Source organism: Juglans microcarpa x Juglans regia, chromosome 5S (assembly GCF_004785595.1).
Source record: "Juglans microcarpa x Juglans regia isolate MS1-56 chromosome 5S, Jm3101_v1.0, whole genome shotgun sequence".
NCBI classification, from domain to species: Eukaryota; Viridiplantae; Streptophyta; class Magnoliopsida; order Fagales; family Juglandaceae; genus Juglans; species Juglans microcarpa x Juglans regia.
Genome location: NC_054603.1, coordinates 5152880 through 5176766, shown reverse-complemented (window position 1 = coordinate 5176766; position 23887 = coordinate 5152880). Strand labels below are relative to the sequence as shown.

The window sequence follows — 23887 nt, the reverse complement described above, 5'->3', positions numbered from 1 at the left end:
CACGTGGTTTTCATTTACATCATTAGTTTTACGCCTTAATTTATTTTTTAAATTTATTTTTGAGGCCAAAATGATAGAAAATCTATGTAAAATAACGACAGATACAGGACGAAGCAGCAGCCGCAACACTTTAAACGTTATTCATGATGAGTAATATTATACACCACATTCACATTTTATTTTGATCATATTAAGTAGTGTATGGCACATTTATTATCATTAGATGATAAAAAAATATAATAAATAATCATTTAATGGTGATAAATATGTCACATCTTACTTAATAGGATGAAAGTGATCAAATAGTAATATAGTGTATAGAATTTTACTGATCACCCGAAAAAGATTTTCTTCCAATTAAGCACTCATATTAATGATGCTTGGGATCAGGGCCCCCGGGACTCTTACGTTCAGTCCTACGCATGCTGATCTTGTCACTTGTTCTCTTGACTGCTCACCATTTACGGAAAAGTTGCCGGGGATCCACCCCCACTGGTTGGAATGATGTGGTTGGATTTCTTCTCTGAATTGTGGGATTAAGAAGACGAGGTTCAGAAACTACTGCAAGTGAACAAAACACCAAAACCAGGCAAACCCAGGACCTGAAATTAGCCATATATTGTCTCAAAGGTTGTGGAAGAACTGGTGCGGACTGTAGAGCAGTGGAGGTTCGATCTCAAAGTCATGTCAGGCTGGTATTTATAGGACTTTCTGGTGTTTTTGTCTTCATATTCTGCTCCTGGCCGTTTGGTTTGGTCTTGATTTTCATTTGAAGGACAAGAAACTAAAGTTGCAACTTACCACCAAATTGTGTTGTGTCCATTAGGACAATTTATGGGGCAAATTATTTGGCATTTGAATCTTTCATTTAGTTCTTCCTTTTTTGATGACCAATGGCGTCGTTCACATTGTTTATCTGCCTGCACATGCGCGGTGGGATCTAGTCACGAAATTAGGCCATATCTGTTCCTTGGGAGTAGGATAAAAAAAGATGTGGATTTAACTGGCCCCCAATGTTCTTCCTTCTCTATATGATTTCCACATGTTTCAACTCTATATATAAAAGATTCATTCATCATGACAAAACAAATTGAATCCCCTTTTTTTTTTTTTTCTTTTTTTCCTTTTCTTTTCTTTTTTGAACTCCTCCAACTTTCAACTTTATCTTCCCGATCTGAGAATTAATAAGGTGGCTAAAAGATTGAGAGCAAATTCCTGGATCAGGTCCCATGGTTTGCTCGGCTCTGAAAACCGAGTGTTCTGCCATAGCTATCTGTTGATCTCACCCTTCTCAATGTTATTATCTCACAGTATGAATAGGGACCAAATTATCGTGATTGTAAAAAGAAAAATTATTTATTATTTTTTAAAGACGAGTACTTGATACAAGTTTCAGCCTTCATCGGATAAATCTCTCTCCATGTTTTTTAAGCTACAGTAATTCTTTCGAAAGACTCGCCGTGAGCTTGCAAGTCCACGCCCTAAATACCATTGCGCCTGCGGCCTAGGCCGTATGACTACGATGGTGGCTCCCCGGATTAAACTAAAAGAAAGTAACAAACCCCAGAGAGAGAGAGAGAGAGGATATATCTTGTTATATTTACATCACCATTGCCATTTATTTATCGAAATGGAATTAGCTCATGCATGAGCAAGCGAGGATTCATCTTTCAGCTAAAGAGTGACTATTTGGAACTAGAAAATCGAAAACAACAAACCTAACTGGACCCATGAAATATGAACCATCGCATTGAGAGTTTTTTGCCTGAGCCTGACACTTGCATAACTCAACTGATTATTTAACATTGCCAAACAAAACTCTAAATGAAATAATCAGCTGGGTAGCAAAATTAAGGCGAGTCAGATAAAAAGAATGCATTACGCACCTTTTACTATTCAAACTGTTGGCTCCTAATAATCACGTTTGAAGCTCCTTGGACATCAGTCGAGCAGCAAAGTTCTGAATCTTACGGATGTTCTCAATTATCAAGGATACGCAACTTTGATTTTCTAACAGAACATAAGCCAAACTGGGGGAGAAGCAAATTAAGACAACTTGGAAGGATATCTTCTCTTCATGGATTGGATGGTTAAGCATCAGCAAATTATTGTTGTTCACAATAGCTCGAACCAATATCTCCTTGGCTTCCTCGTGCTTTTTTTTCAGCATGTTACAAATCTGCAGTGAAAATAAAATTAAACAATTAACATATAATTTCAATGGAGTCTAATTATTCTGGGTTTCTTTTATTTGACATTTACTGACACTACTGATAGTTTGCATCCCTATACTTAGGTTTCGAGCAAAAAAAAATCCTCTCAAATTTACACCTGCAGTCTTTTCTCAAGTGTTTCCGCTTTCAGGTTCACAGTTTTCAAGTCACTCACAGGTTTGAGCCTTCGGTAAGTTTCACGGTTTGATTGGCTTTTATCACGTAAACGATATAGAAATTGCTTGATAGCTAATAAATAAATCCTTGTTTACTCACATCATCAAGCTCCTTTGCATATGCCTCAGCTTTCTCAACATTTCCATCAGTCTCCATAACTAAAGGAATTTCCAGGTCCATCATGTTCGCCACTCTATGACTTTCAAGTCCAGAGGTTAGGTGGTCATAAACAACATGCTTGGCAGTACTCTCTCCCTGAATCCCATGAATGCAAACCTGGATGGCATGTAAAAGAAATAGATTGCTTCAGCTTCTATCTTTCTATTTGTGAGACTGACAAACTTAATTCGTATCTACCTGTTCTTCAAGAATTCTTTCTGCAGGTACTTTAAAATTGCTGCAGGTAATTTGTTATGAAGCATAAGATATGTCACAAACATAATTACTAAATTTTCAGGCCCAAGAAAGACAGTTAAAAATAAAACAAATCGTAGTCAACAGAACAACGAGACCTGCTTTCACTAGGTGACTCAGAGAGTCGTTTTAGAGGCTTTAGGGACCCTGAATCTGAATTTGAACCCTGAAAAAATAGCTTGTTGATAGTATCAGTGATGACATTTCACGAAAATCTTCATATAATTTACTGAAGTTCCAACTTGTATATGTTAAAGGATATAAATAATAAAAACCCATATCTTCCCATCAGCTTAAATTTTTAAGACAAGTGGTGGTTTTATAATATAAACTAGGGGTGTAAATCGGTCCAGTCCAATCTGGTACGTTCGGTCCGGCCCAATTATTTTTTATTTTTTTCTTCTTCTTTTTTTTTTTTCAAATAAATTAATAAAAAAATTATTTAAATCACTAAATTAAAATTAAGTGAATAATTAATATGTATTATGTAACTAACTCATTAAAAAAATATTTTATATAGTAAATAATAATAAATTATATGAAAATTACATCATTAACTTAATTAATATATACAAATAATATATTATATTATTAAAAATATTTTTAAAATATATATAGGAGTTCAATCCGGTCCAAAATTTATAGACTCTGGGACCGGACCGAATTTTCCCGGTCCATAATTTATGGGACTGAAATTGACCGGTCTAGAAGTCGGTCCAATCGGTTTTTCCGGTCCGAACCGACCAACTTACAGCCCTAGTATAAACAATTTTATTTTATCATTTTAAATAGATCTCTATGAATTATGAGGAATAACTGTATCATATAAACCTCAAATGTTTTCCGCTTCAAGGAAAGGTTTTGAGACATTTGTTTCTCATTACTGTCAACAGGATGCTCAGTCTTCAATTCTGTATTGCTTTGTACTTTCCTGTTCTCCTCTAACTTTCCCAAGGAAGAAACTTCTCTTGTAGAATTTGATAGAACTTGTTTTGCTCCTAGTGTCCTACATTGAAGACATGCAATCATGTAAAGATGAATCGTCAAGTTTTCAGAGATAGAAGCACTTAAGAAGATTTAGAGCTGTATTGGCATCATACCTTGAAGTTTTCATGTGAGAAAGATCAGGCATCTTCTTGCCAGCTTTTATAGGACAAACTTTATTTTTTTCAGCTGAAATGATCTTTGAGTTCCTCAACGACTCCATGCTTGAAACCACAAGTTTCAGATTAACACGTGCCGGGGCACTACATTCAGTTGTCTTCTCAGTTAAGCTGGATGGATTCAGAAATTCCCTTAGGGTTGAAAAGATTGAATCAAAAATATAATATTTTGCTAGCAAGTCTCATGGAAAAATTACAAGCCAGATTACGTCTGAGGAACTTATCACACTAGAATTTTGTCAGATAGAGATTAAATACTCATGTAACATCCAGAAAAACAAACCAATATACAGTAACGGGTTTCAAAGAAATTGGCCAGTTCAATATAGTGAAAGATTCTGTAGTATAATTAGAACACATTCCAAAAACAGTATAATTTCTGGAGAAGTCATTATCCAAAATGACTAGAGAAACATGTGCATTAACTGAGAGGAAACTTGGTTTGAAGAGTGATTCTTTTAAATGGGGAAAGGTAAAAGCATTTAAGAAAAATATGTGAATAAGCACATATATGCATCCTCATTAAGTTTCGTTCTTAATCAGTTTTCCTTAATTAGTGAACTTTTTGATGCTTTACCGCAAAGTCAAACATATAATATGAAGGAAAGAAAATACAATCATTAAAGTATAGATGCTGACCTCAAAGTATGATGATCTTTAACATTCTTTTCGCTTCCTATCAAAACAGGTTCTCCTTCTGTTACTTCTTTATCATGTGGTTGTGAATTCTCAATCAGCTTGCCCACATGAGGTATAATATCGGAATTTAAGCCCTCCCTGTTGAAGGTTGTGAAGGACACTGTCAGTTGAGCCAAATAAGGGAGTTTTTTTTTAACTTACTTGATTTAATCCCATTTCTAGAGGAACAAAAAATTCAACATAATGCTAAAGTGCAGAAGTTTTTACTAAAAAAATGAGCTCCTGCAGACAGAGGCCTCACCGGATTTTAATAATATGTTTAACATTCTTTTCACTTCGAAGAAAAACAGGCTGGCCTTTTGTTACTTCTCTAGCAACTGAAATTGTACCGCCAGCCAATTTGCTTGCAGTCTGGGCATCGTTGACATTGAAGTCCTTCCTGTAGCAGAGTATATGATCCATTCTATCATTTGAAGACCAACCACTGCACCTATTAGAGAATGACTCACCTTTTTTCACCAATGGGACATACATGCATGGCCCCAACTCTTTTTCTGCCAAATGCGGGTAACTTGGTCCCAGATAATTGATACAATTGAGATCCAGTTTCCTCTGGCCTTGTATAAAACTTTGAGTGAATACTTCCTTCTTTTTCTTTCTCCAGCATCCTTGTATTAACTACAGGTTCCCTTAAAAAAGCAAACGAAACATGTACTAACACTGAACATCAAAAGAAACATGGGGTGTCAAAGGTTATCATCAGAGATTATGAACCTGATGGCCGATAGCAGAGTAGAAATTGTTCAACGAAATGCATGAAAAAAGTGAAATTCAGTGAATAGGTGCATCAGCTTATAAAACCAAAAACAGCCTCCTCATGTTTTGAATTGCAGTTTCAGTTACACGGTATGTTTTCTAATAATTGTTCAATTATAGTTAAATCCATGTAAAAATATAAAGGTTGAATCTCATGATTATCAGTTTCTAATCCGCACAGTTTGTTCAAAAAATAAAATCCATCAAGTTTTTGAACTCTCTTACCGGCATAATGGGGCCAAATGAAGCCTCGAACTCTGGTTCTGCCAAATGCCATTGGTGTCATGTGGGTTCTTTCTTGAGACATTTGTCAAAGAATTATCTTTCATATCTAAATCCCTTTCAGCTGGTTCAGTGTCATCCATATTCTTAATTGGTGCAAGGCCATCTGACTTATTCCTTTCACCATCATCTCTATCTGATCCAGTAATGAACACCAGACTTGAAATCTTATATGGTGACTTTTCATGATCAGATCTAACGCTAACCGTCATTTCGTCAACATCAATTTGCTCTCCACTTGCAGCATTTTCTTCTTTTGTGCCTAGAGGACAAACTTTTGTATCTACCTCTAAAGCATCAGAAATAGTATCTTGATTTGGATAATTTGCACAAACAGATTGGATTGGTAAATCAGGTTTGACCTGCTGAGGATAAGGATCTGCAAATGTTGACTTCTCAGACAAGCAGTTTTCTTGATCAGTATCTTCTGTACTCCTAAGTGTCGTTTGCAATGTAGAAGTTCCTTGGCCATGTGACACAGGCAAATTCTCAAACGTTGAATGATCATTACTAGAATTAAGATCCCCTTGAACAACTATTGAGGTCTCAACCTTTGAAGTGACCACAGTCTTGCAAGCTGGAAGTTTCATGCTTAAGCTATCATCACATGCAGCATTATCTTCACTCAGTTTCAATTTAGAACCTTGACACTGACTTAGCTCTGAAGCAACTCCTTTTCTTTCTGATGTCTTTTGAGAATTCTTATCTTCTTTCAGTATGTTCGACTCAAAATTGAAACCACCCAACCTAAATTGAAACAAGATATGACTGGTAAGCAATTCTGAAATTCAAATTAGAAGTACACTCATTTTCCTGATCTAGAATCCAGATAGAAAAAAACTAGACCAGAATAAATAAAGAGGGCTAAAATGTCTTGAAAGATATATCCACTTACTCATTAAAATCAAAACAGAAATCAAAGCCTTTTTTTCCTTGAAAATTTCCACTGGTAAATTCTGCTTCAGAGCTTTCTTTAGGTTTTGCAGTTTTTTTGGGTGGGCATGAGAAATCAAGGTCTGAAATGTCCACTTTAAACGATGACAACTTGTCAAAATCACCATCCAGATTGAAATCCATATCCCTGAAGTATATAAAGAAAAAATGCTTATAAGTATTATGCAGCAGTTACAGCCTTGAACTATTATCATTAATTTATTTATGGGTTTAAGGAACAAATACATTAGTCTCCAGAAGTCTATCCCTAGTTGAAAAATAATTTGCTACATATAAAACACTAAAGTTAGCATATACACTGAGGGTGGGCGTGCATAATAGTGCACATGAAACCTAAGAAAGCAGAAGTCATGAGAAGATACTGTCAACAAAACTTGAAGAGTTCAAATATAAATTAAGATTCAGGAACAAAATCAATGCTTATCAAATCAACAGGGTTATACAGCAAATATATCAGCATTAGACTTGATATTTTACTCCTTGACCAATTGCAATAACTTAAAATTTTTGCAGTACTCACAAATTCTCAAAGTTGAATGTCTTTTTTTTGCCTTTGGCCACGGTATCAAAGCTAAAATCCATAGCATCATCTTCTGTCACTGACATTGATTTCCAGGAGGTGAGGAACTCCTTTCCTATTTCCTCATCTGTTTATAGAGGAGCATAGGACTTCATTGAGTTACTCATGCCAATATAATTAAAAAAGAAAAGAAAAAGAAAAAAAACTACTGGCGTGTTGAAGTGAAACACTTAACAAATCTGAGGACTTGAGTAACCAAGATACAGGATTGGTCACTTCGATTATGGTCTTCTAGTACTCTTTAGTGCTATAAATCCTGTTTATGCTTACCTAGATTTTCGAGCCTACTCTAAAAACATTTTATGACACTCTCTTTGCCACTGGAACCCTCTACATGCAATATTATGTCTAAACAGTGCCAACTATCTTTAAACCTGTTAATTCATTGCAGAGAGAAGATACACACAGAATGGAACTCCTACTTTCTAAGTTTCCTATGCTAGTATAGATTGACAAGGGACTATAATTCTTTAAGTTGAAAATCTCCATATATATTGTGAGTGAAGGGCAGTGAAGAATACCTAGCAGTGAACTCTTCTCTTTTGGATCAATAGATGACATTCCCATCTGTGCTTCTGCCATCTGAAAAGATAGGTAAATCTTATGACTGACTTCTGTGAACCACGGGAAACTGTCATATATGCATTCCAATCAGAAAGGAGGCACTTTGAATGAAGAACTACATTACCATCTGACCTAACTAATAATTCTAAAATAATACGAGGACCAAAGATGAGAGACTAATACCATAAACTGTAATAAATTTCATCTATATTTAAGAATCTGCAAAAAACCTTCCCACACTTCAATAAAAGAAATATTACTTGGAAACAAAAACGAAGCAACAAGCTATCCTAAAGTAATTAGCAGGAAAAAAAAATCTTCAATACATAGAAGGGCAGAAAATCATCAACGAAAAAGCTGGCACATAGAAGAAATCTTAATTCTAGTCATCATTTTTGGTCTTATCTATTGGAATTATACCGGAAGCTCAAAAACGAGAAAGATGAGGTTCTATGCCAATAAAGATATGGTTCAACGAGTTCACAAATTTTAAAGACGTAGAAACCAAGCCATCCTCAGAACAAATAAAATGGATTCACTATTGTCCACATTTCATTCTCAAAGCATTCCTGTGAAATCATTTGAACGTTAAGGAACACTTGTAGATTTTCTTAGATTTGTGAAGTAGAAAAAATGAATTGAAAGGGATCAAATCCAAACTGTGATGCTTTGTCCATCGGCCACTCAGAGTAAGATGAGTTCCCAAAATGACCAATGAATCAATTTTATTTTAAACCATCAAGAAATATAAATGAAAATTACAAAGAATTTTAAGGATCTGGCCCGATGTTAATCATGTTTTCAAAGTGAAATGTGAAAGATAATTCACGACGGAAAAAATAAATCTAACGTTTAAGCAGTGGAGTTAGTTTCCAGAGAAGTTTTGATTCAAAGGAACCGGAGTGACACTGAAAGGCTGTAGTGAACTGTTATTTACTAATGAAATAGATTTCACCACGGAATACTTAACGACAAATCCGTTGAATAAAAGGAGAATAAGCTAAAACAACCAGACTTGAATCTATTGCCAAAATCTCACGATATTGCGCCAATAGAAGTACGAAAATCACTTTCGTTCACAACTCTAATCGATCTGCGAACTCACCAGAAGTTAACTGAAACATATCAATAGAACCAAACGAACGGCAACAAATTCAATTTTCGATTTTCTCATATCAGAATAATAGCGCATCACTTATAAATCGAAAAAGCCTAGGTAATAAACTACAAGATATGGAATCTAGTATTACGCCAGTTATATCCGTAGCTTCCGTATTCAGAGAGAGAGAGAGACATTGCCTGGTTTCGCTGTGGGAGAAAATGAGAACGATCTCTGTTTGAGTCGAAGGAAAATGTGCAATGGGAGCTTTTAGGCAGAGAAGAACTTAAAGATTCAGTACGAATGAGCTCTGTATTTATAGTTTTGAAGTTCCAAGAGATTTTTGAAGAATAAGTGGGCAAGCCGTTCGTGTAATTATTTTGAAAAAGAATAGAATTTAAGATTAAAATTATTTATTTATTTATTTTATATAAGTAGCATTTTTCGTAACGACGGGTACCCCATTTTAAGGTGAAAAAAAATCTATTCATCATTCTTGTATTATATATTATATATAATTTTTTTAATTTTTTTTCTTATCAAATATATAATAGATAAATGATAAATAAAAAAATTTAATTAATTTAAAAAGAATAAAACTGAACAAAATTGAAAAAATAAATGTAATATATGATACGTAGATAACGAGTAATAGAACTCTTTTAAAATTACAATCCCTCCTTTTTACAAAAGGAAGAAGACCGGAAACAATGAGAACTTTTTCTAAATTATTTTCCTTAAGTAATACAAAGCCCCAAAACTCTGCTTTTATACTAGTTGCAGATTTTGGCGGTAAATCACAAAGATTCTTTACAAGAACAAAATACAAGCTAACTGCCTAACCCCTCATATGCTTACGTGTACAAAATACATTCGGTAATAGTCCCCTTCAAGATGATGTGTATATAGTATGCATATTCATCGTGGACAAAGAGTTAATGAAAAGGCTGAGAACCCAAAGGTTTTGTGAGCATGTCTGCAATCTGATGATTAGATGGAACATGAAGTGTGTGTAAGAGACCAGTTTGGATTTTTTCTCTGATTAAGGAGTTGTTAGGATAGTAAGACGAGAAGAGATTATTTTAGATAAAAATTAAAAGTTGAATAAAATATTGTTAGAATATTATCTTTTTAATATTATTATTATTTTGAGATTTGAAAAAGTTGAATTGTTTATTATATTTTGTGTGAAAATTTTAAAAAATTGTAATAATGAAATGAGATGAGTTGAGAGTGTTTCTCATCTCAGCAAATAACCTGGAAATTGTCTTTTGTTTTGATGATTTCCAAGAAATTAAGGAATCTCCAATGAAAACACAATAACTAGATATAGACCTTTTAGTTTTAGGACAACTAGCCCAATCAGAATCAACAAAAGCTTTAAGATGAATCTGAGATGATGTCGAGAAAAACAAGCCTTGGCCAGGTGCATTCTTGACATATCCAAGTATTTGATGAGCAACTGTAGATGTGGGATTATCGGGAAGCCTGTTTCAATCTATATAAGAACTTCTACAATTTGCATACTCGATTGTCCCCATTTTGGAGATAACCAGGCAATGTAAACATCTTCATCTAAATCACCATATAATAAAAAGCGTTGTTTATGTCCAAATGCACTAAGTGCCAGCCACGGATAATAGCAAGGGATAACAAGCATCTAACTGTCACCATTTTGGCAATTAGAGAAAAAAGTCTTAAAAAAATCTATGCCCTATTGTTGAGTAAATCATTTGGCAACTAATCTTGTCTTATATCTCCCAATAGATCCATCAACATTGTATTTTATTTTATATACCTACTTACAACCGATAGGGTGTTTATTAGGAAGAAGAGAAGTAAGAAGCTAGGTTTGGTTTTCTTCAAGGGCAAAGAGTTTTACAGACATAGCATATCTCCAATGAGAGTGCTTAATAGCTTCATGATAAAAGGTGGGTTCAATATTAGAAGAAATGGAGATACTAAAGGCACAATGACAAGAAGACAATTTTGAATAAGAAAGAACATCAGAAATGTTGTATTGTTTACATGGTTTTATAGTTTCAAAGCCTATAGAATATGTAGAAGGGGTAGAAGGTGAAGCCAAATTACATTGATAAGATTTCAAATAGCCTAAGATCTTGTGTTGTCGAGATGATCTTCTTAGAGGTGGGAAATGTTGATTATCTTGTAAAGATGGTACAAGTGAAGGAGAAGTTGCAGGTGCTGGTGGCTTATGTGAAGAATCTATATCAGGAATTAATTGAGAAAAAACAATGTTAAGAGTTTTAGGAGAATTTTTGTGACTAGATGGATACGATTAAATGGAGATATAGACTCATGAAATGCAACATCCCGAGACACAAAGGTAGAATGGTCAAATAAATCGTATAGTTCATATCCTTTAGTTCCAAAAAGGATATCCAATAAAAATATACTTTTTAGCTTGGGCATAAAATTTGGATCTGTTTCGGCTAAGGGTAGAGGCATAGCATAGGCAACTAAATACCTGTAGATTTGTATAAGATGGGGTGGTGTTATATAACACTTCATGAGGAGATTTGTTATTTGGAAGTGGCGAAGGAATTCGATTAACAAAAACTCTAAACACAGGCATAAAGGGGAAGGCCTTGTGCATGCTGTGTTTAGTGAATTGAGAGGTTTTAGAAGGATGCACATATCTTGCCTCGCGGGACAGAATCCCTTCTAATGAAACAGTCTGTTTCATTATTGTTACCCCAAGCCCCTTATAGGATCTGTTCTCGAGGTGCCTTGGGAAAAAACAAACCAACTAAAGAGAAGAGAAAGTGAAATGAAGGCATTGAAGGGACGCACACATACTGGAGTCAAATTGAGTTTTTTAAAAGGGGTTTCCATAGAAAGTAACCCAAATAGGTTTCCACCAATATTTAACCAAAAAGTTCTAGAGAGAGAGATGCATTACCGGTGGAGTCAAGATTCATTTTCCGAGTGGTTTGAAGTGTAAGAGAAATTGAGAGGCAAACTCTTGAAGAATGCGAAATGGGTTTCTTTCTAAGCAGTCTATGTATGGATGGAAATGGGCATTGCGTTTTTCTTTCTTCTTCCTCCGTTTTCATTTTTTGTAAATAATATAAGCACTGATGGCAGAATGCCATGTTAGTGGCGTGCACAATACCTCTGCACATGTGCCCATATGTGGCAGAACTGCTTGATTAATAAGGTAACATGCAATAAGTATGCAGTCGCCCCAAAACTATAAAGGAAGATTGGATTGAAACCTTAAAACTCTAGCCACATTAAGCAGATGTTGATGTTTACGTTTCAAGAATAGAGTTTTGTTGAGGAGTTTCAACACAAGATGTTTGATGAATAATGCCTTTATAGCTAAAAAATTACATCATGCAAAGTTCTGGAGCATTGTCACTCCTAACACAATGGATTATTGTATGAAATTATGTAGTTACCATGTTATCGAAGGAAATAAAAATTGATTTGACATGTGATTTGGACTTTAGAAGATAAACCTAAGTTGATCGAGAATGATCATAGGCTATTATAAAAAAAAATATCTAAAACCTTGAAGAGTAGGAATAGAGAATGGACTCCATATATCACAATGGAGTAGATAGAAAGGAAAAGAAGAGTCATATGTGTTACAAGGAAAAGATAATCATTTTTTTTTAGCTACAAAGCTAGGGACATACACCACAATGACCAATGTTTTTGCTTGAAAACCACTAGGTACAGATTTAGCTACAAGCTAGGGACAATCTAGACAATGAAGGATTGATTACCTAAACAATAGTAGAGTCACTTTCTTATTAGCTATTTTACTAATAGTCATTTTCTTACTTATTAAATAAAAAAAAATTAAAAGAATAATAAATGAGTGGTAAGAAGCAGTAAGCTTATCATTATTCTCTTATTAAATGAGATAAAGTGTATAGTCATTATTCGAACTTAAGATCTTTTCTCTAATATCATGTGAAATTACTATTTATTCTAAAAATTTAAATTGATAAAAATAGATAAATTTAATTATTTGTATTATATTTTTAACCATCATTCTTATGAGTTTTGAGAGATGATAATATACAGGTGCCTAATTTTTTTTAAATTAAATAATGGCGACCCAATTTAAATTCAACTTTCCTTAACCTTTTGAGTTTGTGACTATTTCTTTCTGCATAATAATATTAACATATTTTTAAACATTATTTCCCATCATTTTGTTAAATGACTATATTTTTAGTCAATTATTTCATATGATATTAGGAAATGATAGAAGTATAACGATTATAAATTTATAAGGATAATGAAAAAAAGTTTAAAAAAAAAAAAGTATAATGAAAAACATTTTATTTCTTTTATCGTTATTTTAATGTAGTTTTTAATAATTTCATGAGCGGAATGCGAGAAAGAGGCAAAGACATAGGAGATACGGTTCCATAGAAATCAATCTATCTTATCCACAACCTAACGAACCAATAAGGAACCACGTCAAGCTGTGAAGGTCAAGAAACTCATACACTGCGACACAGACTACTCCCATTTACAATTACAATTCCCATGGCCTCAGTACTGGGGACTTCCTCAAAGGCAATCTTGGCTTCTCGGCTCCTCTCTTCTCCCACCTCCAAGCCTTCTGCTCCCTCTCTCACTTTAACTCCAGGTACATTACTGAATAAAGAAACTAAATCCCACTTCATTCTTTTTTCAGTTTCTGAACCAATTTTGGGCTTGTACATTTTCGTATTGAGAACCTATGCGACAGACCAGTTCTTCTATGGTTCTTCTGCACTCTAATCTTTCAGATTTTGTTGATTTTTAGGTGTTTTCCATCATGCTAAGAAATGGGATTTAGTTTTTTTAGTGGACTGTGTTGATTTTGGTAATTGTGGGTTTTCAGGGCAGAGTAATGGCAAAAAGTTTTATGGAGGGATTGGGATTCATGGTAAGAGGGGGAGGTCTCAATTCCATGTTGCAGTTACAAATGTTGCCACTGACGTAAGCTCCGTTGAGCAGGTACTTCATGTGTTCTTGATTTAACTTTGGTTTATTGATATCTTTTCCGTCTGTGCATATGTTAGCTGATCGGTTGCTGAAACGAGTCAAATTACTCTGCGTTCTTGTTTAGTGTTTGGATAAGATTTGAGGTCCTTGCGCACTCTAGATGTGGGCTTTATGGTTACTGAATATCACTTTTCAATTTGTGAAAAGGGGGAGATTAATAATGCCTGAGGAAGTAATCGTTTCTTAAAAGAGAATGCTTGCGGAAAATTTTTAGTGATTAGGTTATGAATTTTATGGGATTAAGGAGTGTACTTAATGATTTTCAGGCCCAGAAGCTTGCTGCGAAAGAAAGCCAAAGGCCAGTATATCCATTTCCTGCCATTGTTGGACAGGATGAGATGAAACTATGCCTTCTGCTAAATGTCATTGATCCTAAGATCGGAGGTGTCATGATCATGGGCGATAGGGGAACTGGGAAATCCACTACTGTTAGATCTTTGGTTGATTTGCTTCCAGAAATCAAGGTAGTAGCTGGTGACCCATATAATTCAGATCCAGAAGATCCAGAATCCATGGGCATGGAAGTCAGAGAAAGCACTATGAAAGGAGAGAAACTACCAGTTGTATTGGCCAAAATCAACATGGTTGATTTGCCTCTGGGTGCTACAGAAGATAGGGTCTGCGGGACAATTGACATAGAGAAAGCCCTTACTGAGGGTGTCAAGGCATTTGAGCCTGGTCTTCTGGCTAAAGCTAATAGGGGGATTCTCTATGTGGATGAAGTTAATCTTTTGGATGACCACTTGGTGGATGTTTTGTTGGATTCTGCTGCCTCAGGTTGGAACACAGTGGAGAGAGAGGGTATTTCAATTTCACATCCTGCTCGGTTTATTCTCATCGGCTCAGGCAATCCGGAAGAAGGGGAGCTCAGGCCACAGCTGCTTGATCGTTTTGGAATGCATGCACAAGTGGGGACTGTCAGGGATGCAGAGCTGAGGGTCAAGATTGTGGAGGAGAGAGCTCGGTTTGACAGAAACCCCAAGGAATTCAGGGAATCTTACAAGGCAGAGCAAGAAAAGCTTCAACAGCAAATTACCTCAGCTAGAAGTTCTCTACCTTCCGTTCAGATTGATCATGATTTCAAGGTGAAAATATCTAAGGTTTGTTCAGAGCTGAATGTTGATGGGTTGAGAGGAGACATTGTGACAAATAGAGCTGCAAAAGCCCTAGCTGCTCTCAAGGGAAGAGATAAAGTAAGCTCGGAGGATATTGCTACTGTGATTCCTAACTGCTTAAGACACCGCCTTCGGAAGGATCCCTTGGAGTCTATCGACTCAGGTTTACTTGTCATTGAAAAATTCTATGAGGTGTTTGGCTGAGGGAGGTATCTATAAGTTTTGTTCAACAGATTATTACTTTATTTAATATTTTGCGGGCATTTCCATTTTCCTTCCCCACTAGCAAAACTCAGAACTATTTCCATGATATCAAACTTTACAGCAGTAGTATTGGGGATTGTGGAATTGAACAATCCATATGTATAATGTTCTGTCAATAGTTTTGCCAAAATCCATTCAAGGACACGTTCTTCCTCTAGGCATATACGTTCTTTTATAAACGAGCTTGTGACACTGATTAATATGCACACATCAACCACCAAACCAATTCACGTTGAGGTTTCTCTTCTGAGCTTATGGAATTTGCCAACTATTACCAGGTCAAGGACCCTGTAGTAAGTGAGATCTCGATTAGTCAGCTGAAATATGTAAAAATTCATTCGTCTATTTGCTAGCATCTGCAGGCAACATGGCTTTTCAGGTTTTTGACATATCTGTAAACACTTTCCGAAAAAAATAAAAGATGATCTCATGAAGTTAGTATCACAATGATCTAACGAATACTGGGCATCCATTATTCGTAATACATGGTCTACTTCGGAAAAAGCAGATAATTATTTTATCCGGGCGATGTTGCACAGTTTCGGGGTTTACTTGGTAAAATGATTGTTGCATTTCTACTATTTCTAGAATTTAACCGAAATAAAAAGGCGTGTTGCATTTTGTTGCATTTCGACAGCGTCTGCTACCAAAAAAAAGATATATGGTCTACTTTCTACACTCTACAGAAAAGCAAGAGCATCTAGTACACAATAGACCGGCAGTATTGTAGTAGGAGGAAAAAGGAAGGAGCTGGAGAAAATATAACTATTTCATTTTCTTGCCTAAAAATTCATTTATTTCACAAAAGATCATTCCGGTTATTTAAGCGTTGTTGATTATTTGAAGTACACGAGTGAGAGTAACATGGTAAAAGACCCATCAAAATTGCTTTGGATCTATGAAGTAGCGTTGCTGTCAGCAGCTCTGTTCCAGAAGTTAGGTCTCCGCTCAAGAAACGCCGGTGGACGCTGGAAAACGATTGATGCAGCCTTAATTAAGATTCCGGCAGTTAAAGCCCATATCACATACTTGTTATTCTCTGACTCGTAATCAAAGTAATGTAATAGATACTGGTCTCCCATCCATTCTTTCTCCTCTACTCTCCTATTCTCATCCTATTGCCATGAAAGTGATGAAAACAAATGTCACGAAGATATTTCTTTGAGACTAATTTCGTCAAAGAAGTCCAGACTGAATTGAGAATTGAGACAAGAGCAAGACCTTGAGGAACATTTCTAAGGGAGCATCGAATAGTGCTTCAACTTCCGCAGCGTTTGGAATTGGACAGAATGCTTTCTTATCAGATAGTATGCCAATCACAGGAACTACTGCCACACCATTCTGCGCATAGCCAGTGAGAAACAGGTATAGAGAGTAGAATGCATTTCTGCTAAAAATATATATATATATATTCCCAACACAAATGGAAAAAGCCTCTTTCATCATTCTAGTGATGACCAAATTGCAAAGCAAAGCTACATAGACGAGTGATGGTCAAATTGAAAAGCATGACAAGTACCTTAGTCACAAATGGTTCGAGATCGGTAACAACATTGACAAGCGAAGGGTCCAGGCCGATCTCCTCCTTAGCCTCCCTCAGCGCCGTCTCTACATCATCAGCATCGTCTTCCTCCCTCTTCCCGCCCGGCAAGGAAACTTCACCTGCAACCAAAACACAAAACCCACTTTCTTTTTCTAGCATAGAACCCCAAAACACATTCAAAACTAAACAGCAAACTTAGTTAAGGCCTAGCACCAGAGTGGGAAGAGAGGGTCGAAGCTCGCTTGGTTAGAATGACGCGAAGATCGCCCTGGGGACCTTCGAAGAGACAGACCAGAACTGCGGCTCGCTTGGTCTTGTTCGATCCGATCCTTTGTTGTGACGAATTCGTAGCATCCGCTGGCGGACGAGGATTGCGAATACACGAATTTTGAGCCAACGATTGGAGCGTTTCTAGCACTCCTACGAGGTTGTTTGAGCCCATTTTTCAGCGTACTTTTTGTCTTTTTTTCTCTTCTTTAAATAGTTGTAACAAATTAATGCACCGAAAAATTGAGCTCATATATTCTGTTAGATTTGTTTTGTATTAAGAGTTATACTACAAAAAAATCTCACACTCTGGCAAACTATATGATAAAAAAATAAAATTATATATTTTTAAATAGTATGCAAGGATGTGGAATTTATGTCTATAATTTTTCTTATATTAAAGTATGTTAGTTTGTAAGATTGATTTTGTATAATCTCTTTATAAAACAGAATATTTTCCTTTCCTCAATCAAGGAGATGTTTTTGTACACTCACATTTCAAAATTTTGTGTAATAATTTGAGTGAAGATTTGAAACGACAAAAGAGAAAAAAAACAAATAAAAATGTTTTAAAATTAAGAAATAATATAATTTTTATTTAGAAATTTATAAAAATTATATTGATTTTTGTTCAAGTTACTACAAGTACATTTTTATGTTTTTTTTTTAACATTAAAAAAACAAAATTAAAATAAAATCAAAATTAAAATGTACTAGAGGTACACTTGAGGGGGTTAAGTGAGGGAGCTGAGTAACACATTTTATATTTGAGTGATGTTTTAATAATAAAATTATAAAGAATTTTGAGAATTATCTTAACGCACAAACATGCCTTAAATCTCTTTATTGTCATCACATAGGGTGAACCCCACATATTTGCTAGGCACGAGGGATGCCAACGCCAGTTAGCTTTAGGACAGATGGTATTTATTCCTATTACATCACCTTTATCGCCGCCCCAACAGCGGATTATCGCCGTCCTAACAGCGGATGGATTCAACGTTCATCTGTATATGTAGGGATGGGTGACCGTCTGTCTACGACCATACCACAAAAAGACAATGCTAGGGCAGCCGAGCATGTACACTAGGCGTGCTTCTAGTGTATTTTTAACTTTTTTAAAAATATTTTTTAAATATTTTTTTAAAAAAATGTACATATTTATTAGTAGTCATATTTTTTATTTTTTAAATATATACGAATGGTCCAATTGAGGGGACAACCACTTAACATTTTTCTTTAAAAACAAAGTAGGGCATTTATTATTTGAGCGATGCTATGCGGCGGCAGCCTAGGCAAAATTATCTTTTTTATTTTTTATTTATTTTTACTTTTTATATATTTTTTAACATTTTTAAACTTTTTTTTTTAAATATTAATATACTAATTAGTCAATTCCTTAATTAATAAATAAATAAAAATTAGAAAAAGATTAAATATATAAATGAGATAACATACTAATATTATTCTTATTATCTTATAGAAAATTCTACACCTTCCGTATTCACTACTTAGTAAGGGGAAAAGCAAGTGTCCATTACCATGGATGGCGGCAGATGGATTGGTTCGGATGCGCAAGTATAATCCGGCTGGATAATTACTCTTAATTACCATGTACATAAAAGTACCGAGTTTTATTTTGATTTTGTTTTTTAGTAATTTAAAATTAATTAAAGGCTTGTGTGGAGACATTAAATTTTCGAGGACTTGCCGGCTTTAGCTGGTGAGTGTGGTTCTTTGTTTACAAAAAAATCAGATGCCATCATCCTTCCGCCACCAATAATCTTTTCCTAGTAGGACAGCTACAATCAGAAACTTCATTAATATCCTTTGGGAGGAAAATGGATGGTTCCAACCCCACTGGACTAAACAGGGAAGTTGTTTTTCTTTTGCGTTTTCTTTTTTCTTTGAATTAGCAATTGGGTGTTTGTGCTTTTTGTTCATTAGCCATTAGGCAAACAACACAATTCATAAAAGCTTCGTTAAAGATCAAGAAGAGAAAAGAACAGGCCAGCAGCTTCAGTTTCGCTATGTTTGGATACTGAGGTGATATCAGATGATCTGTGAATAGTAATAAAAAATTAATGAATAATAATAAAAAAATAGCGAATAGTTTGTAACTAATAATAAACTATTTATAAATAGTAGTGAATAGTAATCAAGTAGTCGACTACTTCACTTATCAAACACAAACTAATTCAATTCTTGCTTTAAATTGACGATTCTTGGTAAACTTTTATTATCAATAATCCCCAATATCTTGTGCTGTACTATATTCTCTATTTCACACTGACTACTGTTAACAAAGTGCGATAGCAGCAGACAAAGCATAACAGAAATGAATTCATTCTCATTGTATTCCATTTGTAAAGCTATGTGTATATACACTGTTGGAAGGAATAAAAAAAAAATCTAGGTTGTTACAAATAACTGTAGAGAATAACTAAGATAAGGCCTCTACGGTTGTGAGCTGAATTGCATATCAGCTGTTTGCTTATTGTTCTTCTCGCATATAGATAATGGTACATAAGAGTTATATAGTCTAATACGCACCCTAGAGTTCAAGGGTGTTTCTACAACATTGAGACTAGATTTAAAACACAAAAATTTATCAGCTACAAGAGGCTTAGTAAGCACATTAGCAATTTGATCTTAAGAACTAATCAATCTAACTTTGAGAGTATTTGCACCCACTCGGTCACGGACAAAATGATAATCAATATTCATGTGTTTTGTCCTTGAATGATAAACAGGATTTGCCGAGAGGTATGTGGCACCAAGGTTGTCACACCATAAAATTAGAGCTTGTTTTAAAGGAATACTCAGCTCTCGGATGACTATTTGTAACCAAATAAGCTCAGTCGCAGATGAAGCAATCGACTTATACTCTGCTTTAGTCGATGATCTAGCCACAGTGGACTGTTTATTAGAGCTCCATGAGATGATATGTTTTTCTAAATAGATGCAAAAACCTCCTGTTGATTGACGATCATCAAGACACCCACCCCAATCGGCATCAGAATAAGCTTGAAGTATAAGGCTTGATTTTGATGCAAAAAATAAGCCGTGATTAATGGGAAACTTCTAGTATCTTAGGATCCTTTTAACTGCACTCTAGTGAGGAAGTTTGGGTGTATGCATGAACTGATAAATTTTGTTCACTGCAAAAAGAGATGTCGGGTCTCGTGATGGACAGATATTGTAAACCACCCACGATACTTTTGTATAAGGTGACATCCTCAAGCTCAGGTGAATCATGCTTGGACAGTTTTAGAGATGTAGCCATGAAAAGACATGGGTTTGGCTTGAAACATTTTGCTTCAAGTGAGCAGATTATTGATGTATTTATGCCAAGATAAAACAACACCATCACGAGTATAGTCCACTTCAATTCCTAGGAAAAATGCAAGACTACCAAGGTCTTTCATAGGGAATGCACAGCCTAGGTCATGTATTAAAGATGTAATTGCCGATGAAGCAGAAGATGTGATGATAATGTCATCAACGTAGACTAACAAATAGATTTGAATGTCATTGTGGGTGAGAATAAAAAGTGAAGGATCTACTCTAGATGCAACAAAGTCATAGTCAAGTAACTAGGTACTTAGCTGCGCGAACCAAGTACTTGGAGTTTGCTTGAGGTCGTACATGGCTTTCTGAAGTTTGCAGACATGATGAGGCCATGTGGGGTCAACAAAGCCCTGAGGCTACTGCATGTAAACATCATCTGTTAGTGTACCATGTAAAAAAGCATTTTGGATGTCAATTTGGCACAAAGGCCATTCTCTAGACACTGCAACTGAAAGCACCAAACGAATTGTGGAGGGCTTAACCACCGGGTTGAAAGTTTCGTGAAAATAAATTTCGGGTTGTTGATGAAACCCTTTGGCAACTAACCATGCCTTTCTTCTTTCAAAAGACCCATCGGCATGAGTTTTGGTGCGGTATACCCATCGACAACCGAGTACATTGGACTGAGGAACAGGCAGCACAAGTGTCTAGGTGCAATTTTGAATTAGAGCATCGTATTCCTGTGCCATAGCATGAGTCCATTCAAAGAATTTGGCATCTTGAGAAAAACTTGAGGGTTCATCCGAAACCTGTACAGAGATTGTGAGACAGTGTCGAGTAGGATAAGTGATGGTACCATCAAGAAACCTTCAAGGATGGGAAGAGTTTGTTTGTGCACGAGTAATTATTGGAAACCAAGGAGGAACAAGGAGAGGAATAGAAGAACTGGGAGCTGAGGTGTGGGAGGAATCATGATGAGTAGGAACAGAGGATTGAAAGGAAGACAATGGAGATATTTGTGGGTTAGGTGAGATCGGTGATGGTTGAAATGGACCAGGGCCAAGGATGGATGGGCTAAAAACGTGAGTGGTTGGGCTGGAATGAGGGCCCGAAGATGGAGTAGAAAGGATTGGTGATGTTGCTTGAGTAGAAGAAGGATCAAGGGAAATGGTATTGGGTCGTGTTTTTGGAAGGGGAAAATAAGTTTCATTGAAAAGAACGTCACAGGAAATATACATTCTTTTTGTTTTGAGATCCATACATTTATAGCCTTTATGAGCTAAACTGTAGCCCAAAAACAAACCCGATGTGGATCGAAAATTACGCTTATGAGAAATGTAGGGTCGTAAGTTGGGCCAACACTCATAACCAAATACTTTGATGAATGTATAATCTAGGTCACATTTGTATACCATTGAGTAAGGTGATTTATTTTTTAGAGTAAGAGATGGAGGTAGATTAATTAGGTAGGCGGCCGTTTCGAAGGCTTCAACCCAATAAATGAAGGGGAGTGAGGAATGGGCCAATAAGGCAAGTCTGATTTCAACAATGTGCCGGTGCTTTCTTTCCACAAGCCCATTTTGTTAATGGGTATGTGGACATAAAAAACGATGAGTTATATTGAGTTGTTTACACATAGAGGTGAGCGGTTTAAATTCGTCACCTCCATCCGTTTGAAGAGTTATTAACTTGGTATTAAACAATTGTTCAAGAAATGGTAACAAAGATGAGAAAACTTGAAGCACATCCGATTTTAATTTAAGTGGAAAAAGCCAAGTGAAGCAAGTGTAATAATCAACAAAGGAAATATAATATTTATAACAGTTGTGGGAGACATAGTGGGCTGAACCCCAAACATCAATACATAATAGTTCTAAAGGGCGAGTATAGTGGGCCTGACTAGCATAAAACGGTAGTTGATGACATTTTGCTAGAGGGCAATGAGAACACTGAAAAACAAACTCTGTGGGGATAAGGGGCAAACACTTGGTGTGCAATACACAGGACACTAAGGCTAACGATGGATGCCCAAGCCGTTGATGCCATTAATCAAGAGATGTATGCTCACCAACATGAGCTGAATGAAAAGATGACAGTAATGACATGGTGGATGGAAAAATGTAGAGACCATCACGAGTGGGCCCGGTGAGGAGGATTTTTTGCATCTCCTTGTCCTTCACAGAAAAATGGGTGTCATGAAATTCGAAATAACAATTGTTGTCTATGCAAAACTTAATAACAGAAACAAGATTTTTGGTGATAGAAGGGACGTGAAGTAAGTTTCAAAGAATAAAAGAAGAGGAGTTGGAGTCTAAAGAAGAGTCACCGAAGGATTGAATTGATAGTTCAGCTCCATCACCCACTCTACTTGTCTCACTACCTGTGTATGGCTCAGAGGATAAATTTAAGTTAGAGAAATCATTTGTAATGTGATGTGTAGGTGCAGAAACGGGATACCAAGCCGAATCAGGAGGTGAGCTTTGTGCAGTGTAATTTGCAGAGAAATTCCTTGGAGCTTCCATCTGATATAAGTGATTAAATCTGTGGCGACATTGAAGTGCAATATGACCAGATTTATTACACAATTGGCAAGTAGGACGTTGGACATTGTAATGTTGTGATGAATTCAGAGGAGAGGGAGATCGACCACCACGACCATTGTAAGTTATCGCCCTCTGCTTCAACCTTGACATCCACCTCGAAAGAAATTCCTGCCTCATTGATCTTTGTTTGCTGTAGTGAGATTCACGTATGACTCAAAAGAAGAAGGGGCAGGTCTGGTATTATAAGAGTCTGGTTTCATGAATAAGGAGAAGTTGGTAAAGTTCATTGAAGGAAATTGGCTCAGCTCGGGTAGTAATGGAAAGCACAAAGAACTCGTATGAAGGACCGAGTCCATTGAGCAGATAAGTAACAAGCTCATTGTCAAATAGAGGGGCTCCATTAGAGGCAATGGAATCAGCAAGGTGACGCACCTTCCCAAAGTAATCAGATATGGTTTGTTCACCTCTGGATAAATTGGCAAGCTAGAATCAAATTTGGAAATCTTTGGCTTGAGAATGAGAGGAAAACATGGAGGAAAGGGAAGTCCATAAGTGATGAGTTGTAGTAGAAGAAAGAACATGGCCTAAAATGGATTCAAAAAGAGATGAGAAGAGAATGCTGAGGACCGGTTGGTCAGTGCGTCACCAAGAGAGAAAGGCTGGGTTTGGTTTTGGTATTTCATTAGTGGAAGCAGGAACGAATTCGGGAGGGCTGAGAGATGATCCATCAACAAAAGAGAAGAGGTCCTGGCCACGCAAATATGCAGTGGTCTGAACTTTCCATAGAAGGTGATTTTTAGTGGTGAGCTTCGTGGTGACAATATGGGAAAATGATGAGGTAATGAAGGAGGAGGGAAGGGGAGGAGGAGAAAGTGATTCAGCCATTGATCAGAGACAGTTTGTAACATACTAGTTTTGGTTTTAGGGTA

The 23887-nt window shown here is 36.0% G+C and overlaps 3 protein-coding genes and 1 long non-coding RNA gene across 7 annotated transcripts; 1 reads left to right on the top strand and 3 right to left on the bottom strand.

Moving 5' to 3' along the window:
- Nucleotides 1-1725: 1725 nt before the first annotated feature.
- LOC121267615 (uncharacterized protein At4g18490) lies at nt 1726-9260 on the bottom strand. 3 transcript variants are annotated; one of them, XM_041171569.1, is made up of 15 exons: nt 9102-9260; nt 7760-7869; nt 7179-7305; nt 6600-6785; nt 5648-6451; nt 5116-5295; nt 4908-5045; nt 4607-4744; nt 3905-4078; nt 3636-3810; nt 2903-2970; nt 2748-2787; nt 2490-2666; nt 2069-2179; nt 1726-1975 (listed from the first exon to the last, which is right to left on the bottom strand). In XM_041171569.1, the coding sequence occupies exons 2-15, from the start codon at nt 7818-7820 to the stop codon at nt 1919-1921; spliced, it is 2436 nt and encodes an 811-aa protein (XP_041027503.1). In that variant the 5' UTR covers nt 7821-7869; nt 9102-9260; the 3' UTR covers nt 1726-1918. The 3 variants fall into 3 exon arrangements, with proteins under 3 accessions (XP_041027503.1, XP_041027504.1, XP_041027506.1); XM_041171570.1 differs by having other exon boundaries at nt 7760-7820; XM_041171572.1 differs by having other exon boundaries at nt 7760-7820; nt 9053-9239.
- A 4097-nt stretch (nt 9261-13357) lies between these two features.
- LOC121267612 (magnesium-chelatase subunit ChlI, chloroplastic) lies at nt 13358-16399 on the top strand. Of its 2 annotated transcripts, XM_041171567.1 has the most exons (4): nt 13358-13534; nt 13772-13887; nt 14202-15259; nt 16143-16399. In XM_041171567.1, the coding sequence occupies exons 1-3, from the start codon at nt 13432-13434 to the stop codon at nt 15252-15254; spliced, it is 1272 nt and encodes a 423-aa protein (XP_041027501.1). In that variant the 5' UTR covers nt 13358-13431; the 3' UTR covers nt 15255-15259; nt 16143-16399. The 2 variants fall into 2 exon arrangements, with proteins under 2 accessions (XP_041027501.1, XP_041027500.1); XM_041171566.1 differs by lacking the exon at nt 16143-16399 and having other exon boundaries at nt 14202-15324.
- On the bottom strand, nt 15186-18646 carry LOC121267614. Its single transcript, XR_005941049.1, has 3 exons — nt 18633-18646; nt 17312-17326; nt 15186-15263 (listed from the first exon to the last, which is right to left on the bottom strand). It is a non-coding gene; the product is annotated as an uncharacterized LOC121267614 (long non-coding RNA).
- Nucleotides 16151-17324, bottom strand: LOC121267613 (nudix hydrolase 15, mitochondrial). The gene is made up of 4 exons (XM_041171568.1): nt 17071-17324; nt 16834-16976; nt 16536-16655; nt 16151-16429 (listed from the first exon to the last, which is right to left on the bottom strand). Exons 1-4 carry the CDS (start codon nt 17297-17299, stop codon nt 16211-16213), a joined length of 711 nt encoding a protein of 236 aa, XP_041027502.1. The 5' UTR covers nt 17300-17324; the 3' UTR covers nt 16151-16210.
- Nucleotides 18647-23887: the final 5241 nt, after the last annotated feature.